The 12446-nt window shown below is 36.4% G+C and overlaps 1 protein-coding gene across 4 annotated transcripts in view; it reads left to right on the top strand.

Annotated features, from left to right (window-relative positions):
• LOC149313200 (cilia- and flagella-associated protein 299-like) overlaps window positions 1–12446 on the top strand; it is a 308159-nt gene that overhangs the window by 94469 nt on the left and 201244 nt on the right. For all 4 annotated transcript variants that reach the window (XM_089526259.1, XM_089526257.1, XM_089526258.1 and 1 more), the window contains exon 3: window positions 7560–7650. In XM_089526259.1, the coding sequence (XP_089382385.1) occupies window positions 7560–7650 (91 nt within the window). The remainder of the gene's footprint in view (window positions 1–7559; window positions 7651–12446) is intronic.

The raw sequence follows: 12446 nt of genomic DNA, 5'->3' as shown, positions 1-12446 counted from the left end.
TTCTATGGCCCAAGTGGGTATTTGAACCTTTGTCTCCTGGAACCTATAATAAGAAATGGAAGAGGGAGGGTCTGTAATATAAAATGATAATAAACAGAAAAGTGCCAAAAGCACCAAACTGCAGAAGTAAATAAGGTGTGACAAGTCTAATAAAAAGAAAATGATATATTAACAAGAATAAAGATATTATGGATTGGACAATACAACATATACAGTAACGAACTAGTATAACAGGAAACAGTCACATGTATATCAATACATGTATCAGATAAACAGAGTATTAACCAGAATTGCATGTAAATCACACATAGGCCCCATTCACACTACGGAAATGATGTGGTGTGAAACTGGGTTATTTCTGTGACGTTCCCACTGGCTCTGAATGCACCTGGCACCATTTGTGGGTGGGGTATATGCAGTATATTCGACACCAGGTCTTTAAGCATGCCTTTTTTTTTTTTTTGAGAGATGCAATGATCTGGATCTTTGGTAGTGTGAGTACACTAGTGAATCGATCCAGATAGCACTACATTGTTCCTGGAAATGGAGGTGCTTTCATTTTAAATCAATACAACTGTAAGTGTGGATGGCAAGAGGGTTGAAATAGCACAGAGAGATTCGGAAACGGAAAACATAATGGGAACATCGATCCGGTATTGCTTCACTGCAGAGATCCGGATCTCCTTGGGACAAAAAAATAAGTGTGAATGCCCCCATATAATAGAGGTATGTGGCTTGAGTCAAGTTCCAAACATTTGCATATAAATAACACATATAATAGAAGTATTTCTTACCATCCTTGTTGCCCTTCTCAGAAGTCACTCCAACTTGTCTCTGTCTCTCCTAAATGGAGATGCCCATTACAGAACTTCTTCAGATACATTGATGAACTACAATATTTTTGGATATCATTTAACATTTTTTAAAGGCTAATGCTGTTGGCATCCTTAAATGGGAAGCAACAAAAGGAAGCTGGAAAGAAGCTACTGATATATGTCACTGGGGATTTCTTGCTGGATATGATTGACTGCTGAGCAAACATTCCAGAAGGATTCCAGCCATGGAGGAAGGCACTACTGAATGAAATAGCAATGTATTGTGTGCTGTGTAGAACCGCTGATTTAATAACAGTTCTCGCTTATTTTGGAAATGCAGTATCTCAACAAATCTTCCAGAGAAATTAATCCTTTATTCAGCAAATGCAATAAAAAAAATGAAACCAACCATACAGTAAAGTAATTAACAAACTAATAATGGAATAGTTTCACCATGTATTGTGAGAAGTTTGACATTTCAATTTCAATTAAAATTTTTCTTAGCAGAAAACTTATGAGAGCTATGACATAAGAGGTGTAGAAGTTGGTCACTTGTTTGCACTTCTTAGAAACATATATCTTTTAGAGGGAGAATTGGAAATCTCTTCAGATTATTAGTTATTGCTAAGCTTTTCATTTGTTACCCTTCATTAAATGTTGTTTAGGTAAGTATCTTTACTTTCACATGTTAGTTTTCTAGGCTGTTAAATTACCAGGGCTGATGCCATGTGTAACAAAAGTGCCTAATGGTATAACTGATGCTTTATTTTCCCTTAAAATAGATTAATATTATGATTTTATCTAAAAGTGTTTATTTTTAAGAGTGCCTCATGTACAGTGTGATCCAGGGTTCATGCACTTCTGATACTTTTGATGTCAATGCTGCTTAGGTTTTCCTTCATAATTTCTGCTATGCTGCCTGTGAAAACATATTTATAACAAGATTCCAAGGCTCTATAAACCACAGGCCTTGCCCACATAACATCTCTGAAAAGCAAGTTTGTTTTAGAAAAGGTTATGCTTCTGAATTTAGAGGGCTTCAACAGTAGGAGAAGAAATTCTGAAGGTGACCCATTGGTATGTGACTGAATGTTCATTTAGATATCTTTTCAGAATAAAAGTGTCACATGTGTTGGGTAGAAGGGCCATAATACCTTCCTGGTAGGCTTCTGTTCCTATCGTTCCTCTGTGTTATGGTTAACATCACATTCCTGTTACTGTAATCTATGACGCCTAGCCATCTCGAAAAGGATATAATTGTCATTGACTTGAGGAGTGGGTTTTGCCCAGGTATTTTAAATTATGTGTTCGAATAACTTCCCTTTTGACCTACCGATTGAGTCTCGTCCGAAATGCTTGGGACCAGATGTGCTTTGGATTTTGGATAGTGTTGTATTTTAGAATACATGTATTTGCATATGCATACATAATGAGATATCAGGGGTGGGACCCAAGTCTATATACAAAATTCACTTATGTTTCATATACACCTTATATACATAGACAGAAGGAATTTTATACAATATATTAAAATAAGTTTGTGCATGAAACAAGGTTTGTATACACTGACCCATCAGAAAGCAAACATGTCACTCACGCCATGAATTTTTTGTTTTGGTTTTTGGAGTATAGTATTTTGGATTACAGAATTCTGGATAAAGGAGTCTCAACTGTACCTTTCTGGTTACTGTCTTTATGATTAGTTTTAGCTCTCATGCATTGGGGATCATAATGGATCGCAGAGGGCTATAAAATATGTAAACCATGTCCCCCACCGTGTGCCACTTTGAATGTTATTACCATTGTGTCTCGTCTTTATGATGTCATTGTTATTTGTGGTATGACTAGTCATCTCCTGTACTAGTGTTAGCTATAATTGGAAGTTTGGAGATTTTTTTTTAATGCTTCAAAATCTGATTAGTCAGATTATATTAAAGGCCATAGGTGTCATGGGCTGGGGAAACAATGCAAAGCATGGGCTATAGTGGGTCTCTCACTACTTTGTAGTTGTTGTGTGCCTTCAGGTTGATCCTATCACAGGGTTTCATGGACCAGATTAGTTCAGGGGAGGTTTGCCACTGCCGGGTTCTTTTTACTCTGGAGGGACTTTGTGTGGTTTGGCAGCTGCGGCGTCCCTCCGGAGTTAAAATGGGTGTCTGTCTCAGGCCATAGTAACCATTTTACAAAAAAAGCCACTCCATCATCCTCTGTGTATGACTGCATAACTTTGTTGCATATCCTCCAAATGATTAGTACCTTTAGATGTGATTCTTTGTCAAGCCTGATGTCTAGAGATTTAACTGGAGCATCAGGGCTTGTGTACAGTCCAATCTTGTGTAGGCTTATGTAGAAGTAAGATCCTTTATCTTCAGCAGAGCCTACTGCTTTATAAATTGTTTAGGATTGCAATCTTAACATTCTAGGGACAAAACAGAGACAGATAAAGTGTGATTACTTTTTCTGGACATTGAAGACAAACTGACAATAGTTTTCTAAAACCTTAGCAATGGTAGACTTCTGTGTTTGTACTGAGCTTTTGCTTACCTGATTTCTCATAACTTATTACTATGTTGTATCCTTTATTTTCGAATCTAGAATCTAGAATTTGGGACAAGGTCCCGGCTTCATGTTTGCTCTGTTAATTACATTAGGAAGCACATTAAAATGCTTCCTTTAAAAATAACAATTTGATAGCACTGCTTTTTTGTTTTGTTCAAATGAACCTAGCCTAGAGCTGATAAAGTAGCCTTTAAAAAAAGTTTTGAATGTTGGATAAATGACAGGGCGACGTTGCTGGTAGCTTGCTGTTAACTGTTTGTAATATTGGTGCCAATATTATGTCAGGTGTAGGTTTCTTTTTCTCAGCTAAAGCTGCAGTAACCATGGAAACTGTTCAAATAAAGTGCAAAAGCAACTAAAATATTTTTTGGGGGAAAACCCAAACCAGTCCTGACTTCGTAGAGTTTCATGTATCATGCAGTTAGTGCAGTTTTTACAATTACTGTTCATTTTATTAAACAATAAAATACGTGGGATTAAAGTCCTTCCAAAGGTATTTCCTGTACATTAGATTATGTAAGTAGCAATCAAAAGTTTTATAGCCCATTTCTCAATTGAGTGTGTGCCAAAAATGTCAAAAATGGTAAGAGTTTAAGCTTTCTTTTAAAAAGTAACTTCCTAATCCAATTAGTCATTGTAAAAAGTAGCTCTCTCTTAACACAGTCCATGCATGAGAAGGGTGTTTGAAATCTGATATTCTGCCTTCATATACAGAAGTGCCTTGCTCCATGTGTATGAAATTCCTCTATAGGCAAAAATATGTTTTTCAAATGCTGTAATAAAAGGCTGTGAAGTAGGAGCCAACAAGCCCCGATGGCTATCATGAGCCTCACTTTGACCCTTTATTGGAAAGTGCCATTTTAAAATTGACTAATTGAATGAGTAGAAAAGAAATTCGATACTGCTGAGATTTAATATAATGGACAAAGGATTGGAGTTGGATACAAGAGGACCAGGTTCTAATTGATTTGTGAAGTTTGTTACGTCAATGACAGTGAAGTAAATTTTATTCTTCTTTGAGATTTTGATATCCATACTGGGAGTCTTTCTCTTAACAGCATTCACACATGGCACACAAGATGCAGAGGGGAATCAAGCATCTCTTGATGTTACATATAAAAATGTAGCCAAACTGATGCTTAACCCAGCAGACCATGAGTAGTAGTCATGTACTTGGTGGCCCTGACCACAGGAGGTGAGCATAGAACCTACATATAATCATTCATGTGTTATAAAATGAGATTCTTGCATCCTTAGCATGTAGAGGTTTTCAAGCATGTCTTGTTCCCCCATCTCTTCTAACCTGTTCTGCGTGACATTGTTTAGCCACATACATGGTGTGGAACCAACTCAACTAGAACAACCAGTACAAGGATTCCTCCTCTACTAATCTGTAAATCATTGGAAATCCTGTATTTCAGCTGTAAATGATTTTAGCAAATGTGTTTGAGAGTTGTTCTACCCAGCCAATTACTGACCTCTTTCATCCAAAGTTGTTTTAAACATCTCAGCATGCACCCAGCTGATCCTATTTGAATATATATTACCTATGAAGTAAGGAATGTTTCACTACTGTCTGCTCTGTTTCATTGCTTTTTCTTTGAAAGGTGGAACTGTGCCTCCTTTTCATCCTTTTAGATGCCACATGCTGCAGGAGCGCATGCTTCAGGAGCACTGCAAAACCACGGTGGCAGCAGAAAAGCCGGCTTTTTGCCAGCTCAAAAAGGAGCAGCTTTCTGGAGCTTCTTTTTGTGCCAGCAAATAGCTGGATTGGGGCCTTGGCATGTGGTGGCAACCTAGATTATTTTCATTATATTTAGTTCTGACTATTGACCCAAGCTCAGAAGCATTCTAGATGGCAACATTTTACTGTTTTCACCATAAAATACATCTGGACTTCTCCAGCCAGTTCTAATGTGGTTTGTGTTGTTCCATGGGAGTATTTTCTTTGTGATGAAGGAAAATATAGTTAAGATATAACAACTAAAGTTTAGGAGAAAATGAATTGTAGGGAGTGGAAACATAAGCACTTTATGTGTAAAATGCATTACATTGTAACAGTATTCATAACTTCCTGGCTAATAATTAAGCATAACTTTCCATTTTTCTCTTATCAGCATCATCTGTATATTGCATTGAAAGGGTGTGATTGTGTGAATAACTTAGTAATAGAATAACTGAGTGTTTGCATGCCAGTAAATGTGTTGCTCCAATTTTTGTAAAGTACTTGATGTAGTCTTCTCTCTGTCTCTCTTTTTCTTCTTTTGAGGAAATAACCTCTTTTGGGTATTTATTTTAACAAGCTTTTGCAAGTTGCTGAGTGTTAAATAAACTTAGTCAAACAGGAGAATTGCATTGCAGGGGCTAAAGAATCCCAACTGGTTTTCTTCTTATAGTTGTCACTTTTCCCTTCTCTGTGAAAATATATCTGGTATAAAAAGATCATACAAAGCTTAGGTTTTCCTTTATGCCTTTTTAAAAATACTGTTTGTGAACATGGGTACTATGTCTACACACAGATTCCTGGCGTACAGTTTCCTTGCATGGTTTCCTTGTAACCTTCCATGCTTTTCTTGGGCTTCAACTCTCTACCTTTTTATTAACATAAATGGGGGGTGGGCAATCATATCACCATTAGTTGCACTTGAATTTCATAAAGTTCTCTCTTTCTTTCTTCCTCTGTGTAGAGTGGAAGTATAATATTTTTTTTAAATGTATAGTACTATTTTGTTGTGAAATGCAGTGGCAGTTATGAGATGCATTGATTTTGACAATCTACATCTGCTGCATATATGAGGCTTTGTTTGATTTCTCCACTTAGATCTGTAATTTTTAATTTTTTAATACAATAAAAAGTCTGTTTTACATATACTACATCCATATAAGACTCCTCAGGAAGCAAAGACACACCAGGATGACACCACTTTCAGGAACCACAAGCATTGTTCTGATATCTGCACTCTAATGTCAGAAATGCTTCTGCTTATGCCCACATCGGAACATACTATTTCCAGGGACTGATGTAGGCACAGTGTTGTGGCCTGGAGTTCTCACAATATATTATGCTGCTATGGAAGAGATGTACCATAACATAGTCAGTTTGGAAGTAGGTAGAAACCCTAGCTTTCACTAGCTTTTAGGTGATTTTATTAATTTCCTCAGGGTGGAACAACAGGGGCATGCATATGCATGTAGCAAAAGTGTAGTGAATATTTCAATTAAAGAAAAGTTGCTTGGAGTCAAAACGATTAGGAGAGGGAAAGCAATGGGAAAAACTTAATTTTCCTTACTCTTTGTTTTTATCCAGCAATCTTTTCTCCCAGACCTCTTTCTGGATGTGCATTGTTTACCCTTAGAAAAATGTCTAGAAGCTGTGGGGAGGAGGGAAGCTGAATTGCAGCAGAAGTGTGACAGTTAAGAATGAATGAAGTGCCCTATCTTCCTCAGTGCTTCACCATTCTAAATCACCCGGTCTCAAACATTAGAATAGTATAATTGTTCAAAGCTATCCTGGGGGTTTTGATTATTTTAGATGTATCTTATTTTATATTTGTCACTGTATCCCATGCTGAAATCAAAAATTAACGTGGCCAGCCAAGCATGTGTATATATTTGCAAAATACATGTCCCAATATCTGAATATAGTCAGTTGCTACATGAAAAAAGTGAATGCTTTTTATGAAAATGGGCGTTTTTACTCGCTGGCACATGCTCAATATCAGATGCCTCTATATCTAAGAGTGATCACGCTTATTATTTATCACCAATGGAAATTCTATGCTTTTATGAGAAGTGCATAGTGCAAACGTACTATGGCAACTTTTTTCCTGATCAATACAGATGTTGTGATATCAATCCATGGATTTTTGTGAGTAGTTAATTACTTTCACAGAGTAGCAGGATTTTAGGCAATGGGATTAAAGATTATTGGTCAGAACCCAATGTTATGCTAAAATAATATGTAATATCTTAAAACAAATTTGAATGATGCTGAGGATATGCTTGTTCTAGATCTGTGGTCCTTTTCAGTGTTATCTTGGCTTGGAACCATGGTGCTGGATTTGTAAGGATCTGATTTCCTTGGAGATGGGATTTAGTTTGTTCTAATTTGAAGGTTCTCTGGATAAAAAGAAGAAGTAGAAGCATTTCAAAAACAAACATTGTGTCCCATCTTTTCCTTCCCAGGATCTTGTCAAGTGCAGGAAAAGAGTTGAAAGACAACTTTCTAAAGGCACTGGCAGAGAGAGAAGAAGCCAACCGTAGTGGGAAGATGTCTGTGAGTAAATTTGAAGTGAAGGTTCTATAAAACCGTGTGTGAGTGAAAGGAAAACCTGCCATTCAAATCCTGAAGTTATGACTTCATAGTATATGTATCTAAAATAGCAAAAAGCTTATGAGTTTCCTATGGGGAAGACCTAAATTTAGAGACCAGGTTCTCAGACCATAAGTTTAATGTTTTACATAGACAAGGTCAGTAGGCATGGGAAGGTATAGAGCCAAATGTGTGGTACTTCCAAGCACTCCTGAGAAACTTTTTTTAAAAAAACAAACAAACATAAATTGTGATGTGTAGTGAAACATTAAATGTAGTAACAGTGAAACCGGCTAATATAGATAGTTGCCTTAAGTCAAATAGAAAGCCTTTTACTTGCAGGGAAATCTTGGGTTTGGAAGCATTTCAAAGACCAGCAAGCAGTTGCTGTTGTATTGGTTTTCTTGCTTCTGCTCTCATTGCACCCATCTGTACTACTACATCATAATAAGTTCATGTAAAGTTCATGTTTCCCAAGCTGATTTAAATTAAAATTATTCTTTAATGAATTAAATTAGTCTATAATGAATTTAATGTAGTCTATAGTGATTAAAGAATTAAATTAAAACAATTTTGTCAGTTCCTGTTTCTGTTTGTAAATAGTATACAAGGCAATTCTGCCCCTGCCCCAAAAAGACCTAAAATACCTTTGGTTACAGATAAAATGATATTATTCATATTTTCATTTAATGGGACAATAGCGGTGGGAATGCAGTACATTACAATTTGGATGATCAGTTGTGTACAAAGTGTGACCTAGACTCATTATAATACTGCCCTGTGTTGCCATAAACATTGCCACCATCTAACCTGGGTTCCAGCCCAGATGATCAGAAAATGCTTCTGATATATAGAAGTTCTTATTTCCACATGTTGATATGAGGCATTTTCTTGTCAGTCTTTTCAAATATCTGAAGTTTTGTTTATAATGCTTAGTGAATTGTTGTGCTGACATAATAATAGCCTTCTCTAGTTAGATCTATTAATATGTACCACACTGAACTGCTTTGGGTTACCTAAGGGAATGTCAAGGTTTTCACCCAATTAGAAAACAATTACAAATTGTTTTAAAAATAAGCTAAATAAAATATGTCCTGAGAACTGTAGTTAAAAGTTTAGATTCGTTCAAGCTTGGAAAATGTAAAACATATCTTGGTGATTGTGCTGAAATTGACAGCTGACAGCTCATGGCTGTTTCACTCATTTTGAAATTAGTTGTTTAGTTTTATGGGGTGATAGGCAATGTCTTTGTGGAGAAGAGAACCAGAATCACTGTCGGTCATTCATACTCATTCTACAGCAGGTAAAGTAACAGATTGGCTTAAAATGTTCATATAAATTTGTGGATACAATTTCATTATGCTTTACATTTCAACTGATCGTCTCAAATATACCTCTATTCTAAATTCTTGCCTAGCCCACCCTTTACTTCTACCCACCAGAACAGCTTCCAAATTTTAACCCTCATTCACCCCTTTTTAAACTGCCACATTTTCTCCAATTAATCAGCATCCTGTTCCCTCCATCATCCTACTATACTTGCTTCTCCCTGGACCTACAATTTATCTAATTCAATCTCCAATACCAAACTTACCGTTTACTTTACTATAACCTCTCTGCAGTACCAGTATGTATATAGAGTCTTTTTGTTTTTCCAGGAAAGCATTGCTTCTTGAAGGAAGGGGGACATTCAAAGTGGCTACTGCAATAAAAGACCTCCTTTTGCACCCATATGGAGCCACTATTATTGTGGATAGCACTTGAATTTTCAGGGAAAGGCACCCATTTTTAGAGCGTGTAAATATTCTTCTCCAGCAGTCCATTTTATTTGATAAACAAGCCAATTAAAAATATGAAATAACTTTGCTGTTTCCTGCAATTCTGTTTAGAAACACAAAAAATCTTTTAAAACATTTTCTTGTCTTTTGCAACAACAACAACAACAACAACGAATTATAGACTCAAAGGCTTAAAATATGCCTTGTGCGGTGATGAGGAGGAGTGGGAAAGGATGGTGGGACTAAAAAGTGGAACTGGAAATTAGTATTACAATCCTGTGCATGTCTATTCAGAAGTAAGCCCTCAAATTTACATAGATTTGCTCTAAAATTTTAAAGAATGTGAAGAATGAGTTGAAATGACTTGGAGAAATAAAATTAAGAGAGGAGCCACTTCACAAAAGTGTCCCTCCACAAGGTCAATTTCACCAAGTTTGATTTGAATCATTTTTTCTGCTAGTCCAGTGCAATATTGACATTTATATGATATTGCCTTCAGTTAAGAAAAAGGTTAATCTTGTATTGAATCTGGTGTAGAAAAACCCATTATAGCTAGTTCCATTATTGCTGATTCTGAGGGGGGAAAGAGTTTGTGAATTAGGTTGTTCCTAATACACCAATTTCCTGTGTTGAAAATACCACAGAACATAAGATTATATTGTATATCATCAGAAATCCTGTGCTGACATGATCTTTTGCAGCTTTGCCATTTTGCAGCTTTCATAACTTTGGGAGTGAGGGTGGAGGAATTGTGGTGTGTCACTGCTGAAGAAAAAAGAGAACATTGTCAAAATGTTTATTTCCCTCCTGATCGAAACCGTGTTTGTGCAGTTAATGTTTCCCTATGGAGCTGATATGACTCATGCAGGTAACCATAATTTAATTTCAAACAAATCACTTCTGTGCTTGGAATATGAAGTGCGTATCAAATTCTAATTCTCTGCAAGCAACTCAGCGAAATGAAAACTAAAACGTCGTATTTCCTGGAAGTAGCTGTGATTTGTCATCTAGCAGCCCAGGTATCAATAAAGGACTCCCCCTTTCCCTATGTTTAAAGAAATATGAAGCTGCTTTAATGAAAAATGGTCTTTCAGCAGCTTAAGTTATCTGATCTCTGCCAGAAGGTTGTTTGTGGGTTTTAGTCATTAAATATATATTTTGCTTGGAGTGTTTGTTGTAAAGTTTCCTTTTCCATTGCTCTTTGGGGTTTTTTTTTTAAAAAGCATTTTTGCAAAGTTTGCTTGATTGCTGCAGTAAAAGTAGGTACAATAAAAAGATATCTTCTTAGTTTGAGAGTTGAACTTAAATGACCTGGTGGGTCCCTTTTGCCATAATCTAGGAGGGGAAAACTGTGCTTCGTCTAAGATCTCTACACTGAAATTGGAGGGGTTGGGGAGGCTTGTTGATTCAAGGGTTGAAATTTCAATGCTTCCTAAACCTGGATGTTTGGGAATTCAAGCAGGGATTTAACTCTGACTGGTATCTGTCCAAAGGAGGGTTAAAAAAAACTAAGTGATAGAGTAGGCCAAATAGGACATGTAGTAAGACTACACCAGTGTAATCTTGAAAATCAATTTGTCCTTTCATGTGAACACGAAGTGATGCTGCTTCTCTTATCTGTGGTTTTTGCTACAATTAGGCTTATTGTTTTCTTTGTCTTACCACATGCTACTTTATTTCTGTTTTCCATCTTGTTTTGCCTTGACTACACCTCCCCACACCCTCTCTTGACTTATTTCCAGAATTTTTCTTCCCAAGTTGGCAGAAGCTGGCTCTAGTCTTGCCCTAAAATGTGTTTGTGGCAATCCATTTTTAGTGTTTTGTTGTTCTGAATCTGAATCCTCCTGTATGCACGATTTCCACATGGGCATGCGCATGTTCTGCTGCCCATCTTCAATATACCCTCCCAAACCATTCCATTAGTTGTTGACACATTTTTTCTTCTTCCCTATCAAAATCATGTGAGACATATAATCTGAAGAATGTGTCTTAATAGCTTGAGAATTAGTTTGGTAGAATAATATGGTGAACCTTTTTCTGGACTATACAACTGTATCATGCTAGTTTAGTATGATCTTTTAATATCTTTTTAGAAAGGAAAAACAGGAACCAAACAGGACAAATTTCTATGTGCATGGAAAACAGGAATGTCTAACTTCCCCAACATGTCATTTTACTGCATGAATGGTGCCTGGCATTTAGAAGTTTTAAAACATGCAAGCCTCCCCTCTGCATAACATCTGTAATTTAGAGTGGTCTAGTTGAGAAAGACCTTTACTAGTTGGATGGCCACCTGTCGGGGATGCTTTGATTGAGAGTTCCTGCACGGCAGGGGGTTGGACTGGATGGCCCTTGTGGTCTCTTCCAACTCTATGATTCTATGATCCTCCTAATAGTACAATTTACTCTTTAGACATTTAGAGAATACTTTCAAAGTAACCTCTTCAAACATTGTTGAATCTCATTGTGGGAGAAAGGTGGGATATAAATAATTGGGGGAAAAACAAGTTATTGAGGTTCTCTTTATTTAAATTACTATGCTATTTCCCAAAGTTCATATTAATCTATTACAGGAATATTTAATTTTATTCTAATAAATTAGGGATCTCAGAGGTCATCTTATCCACTTTTTGGAAACAGGAACCCTCTTAAGAAGTTTTTTTTATTTAGCTTCCCCTTCTGCAGATTAAGTTGTACAAATGTTCTTAGAGGTCAGAATTACAACTTTACTTTTAATATTTTATTTTGAAGCACACAAAAGTAAGCAATTGTTATAAAACTTATTTTGAATAGCATCTGTAAATACTTTGGATTTGTTTTTACTAAATTTCATATAGCTGTCATTTCACCTTTTATTTTGCGTATATATAGCAACTGTTTGTGTTCTTTATACATCCCTGCCAAAAATGAAGCAGCAGAATGTCGAGATAAGGCAGATTACAGGCAGTGCTAACCACAGCTTTCTAAAATGATCTAGCAGTC

The sequence above is a fragment of the Sceloporus occidentalis genome, unplaced genomic scaffold (genome assembly GCF_023333645.1).
Source record: "Sceloporus occidentalis isolate IW3139 unplaced genomic scaffold, rSceOcc1.0.p SCAF_5, whole genome shotgun sequence".
NCBI classification, from domain to species: Eukaryota; Metazoa; Chordata; class Lepidosauria; order Squamata; family Phrynosomatidae; genus Sceloporus; species Sceloporus occidentalis.
Note: the sequence above shows the minus strand (reverse complement) of the source record. Positions and strands in the feature narration are given on the sequence as shown.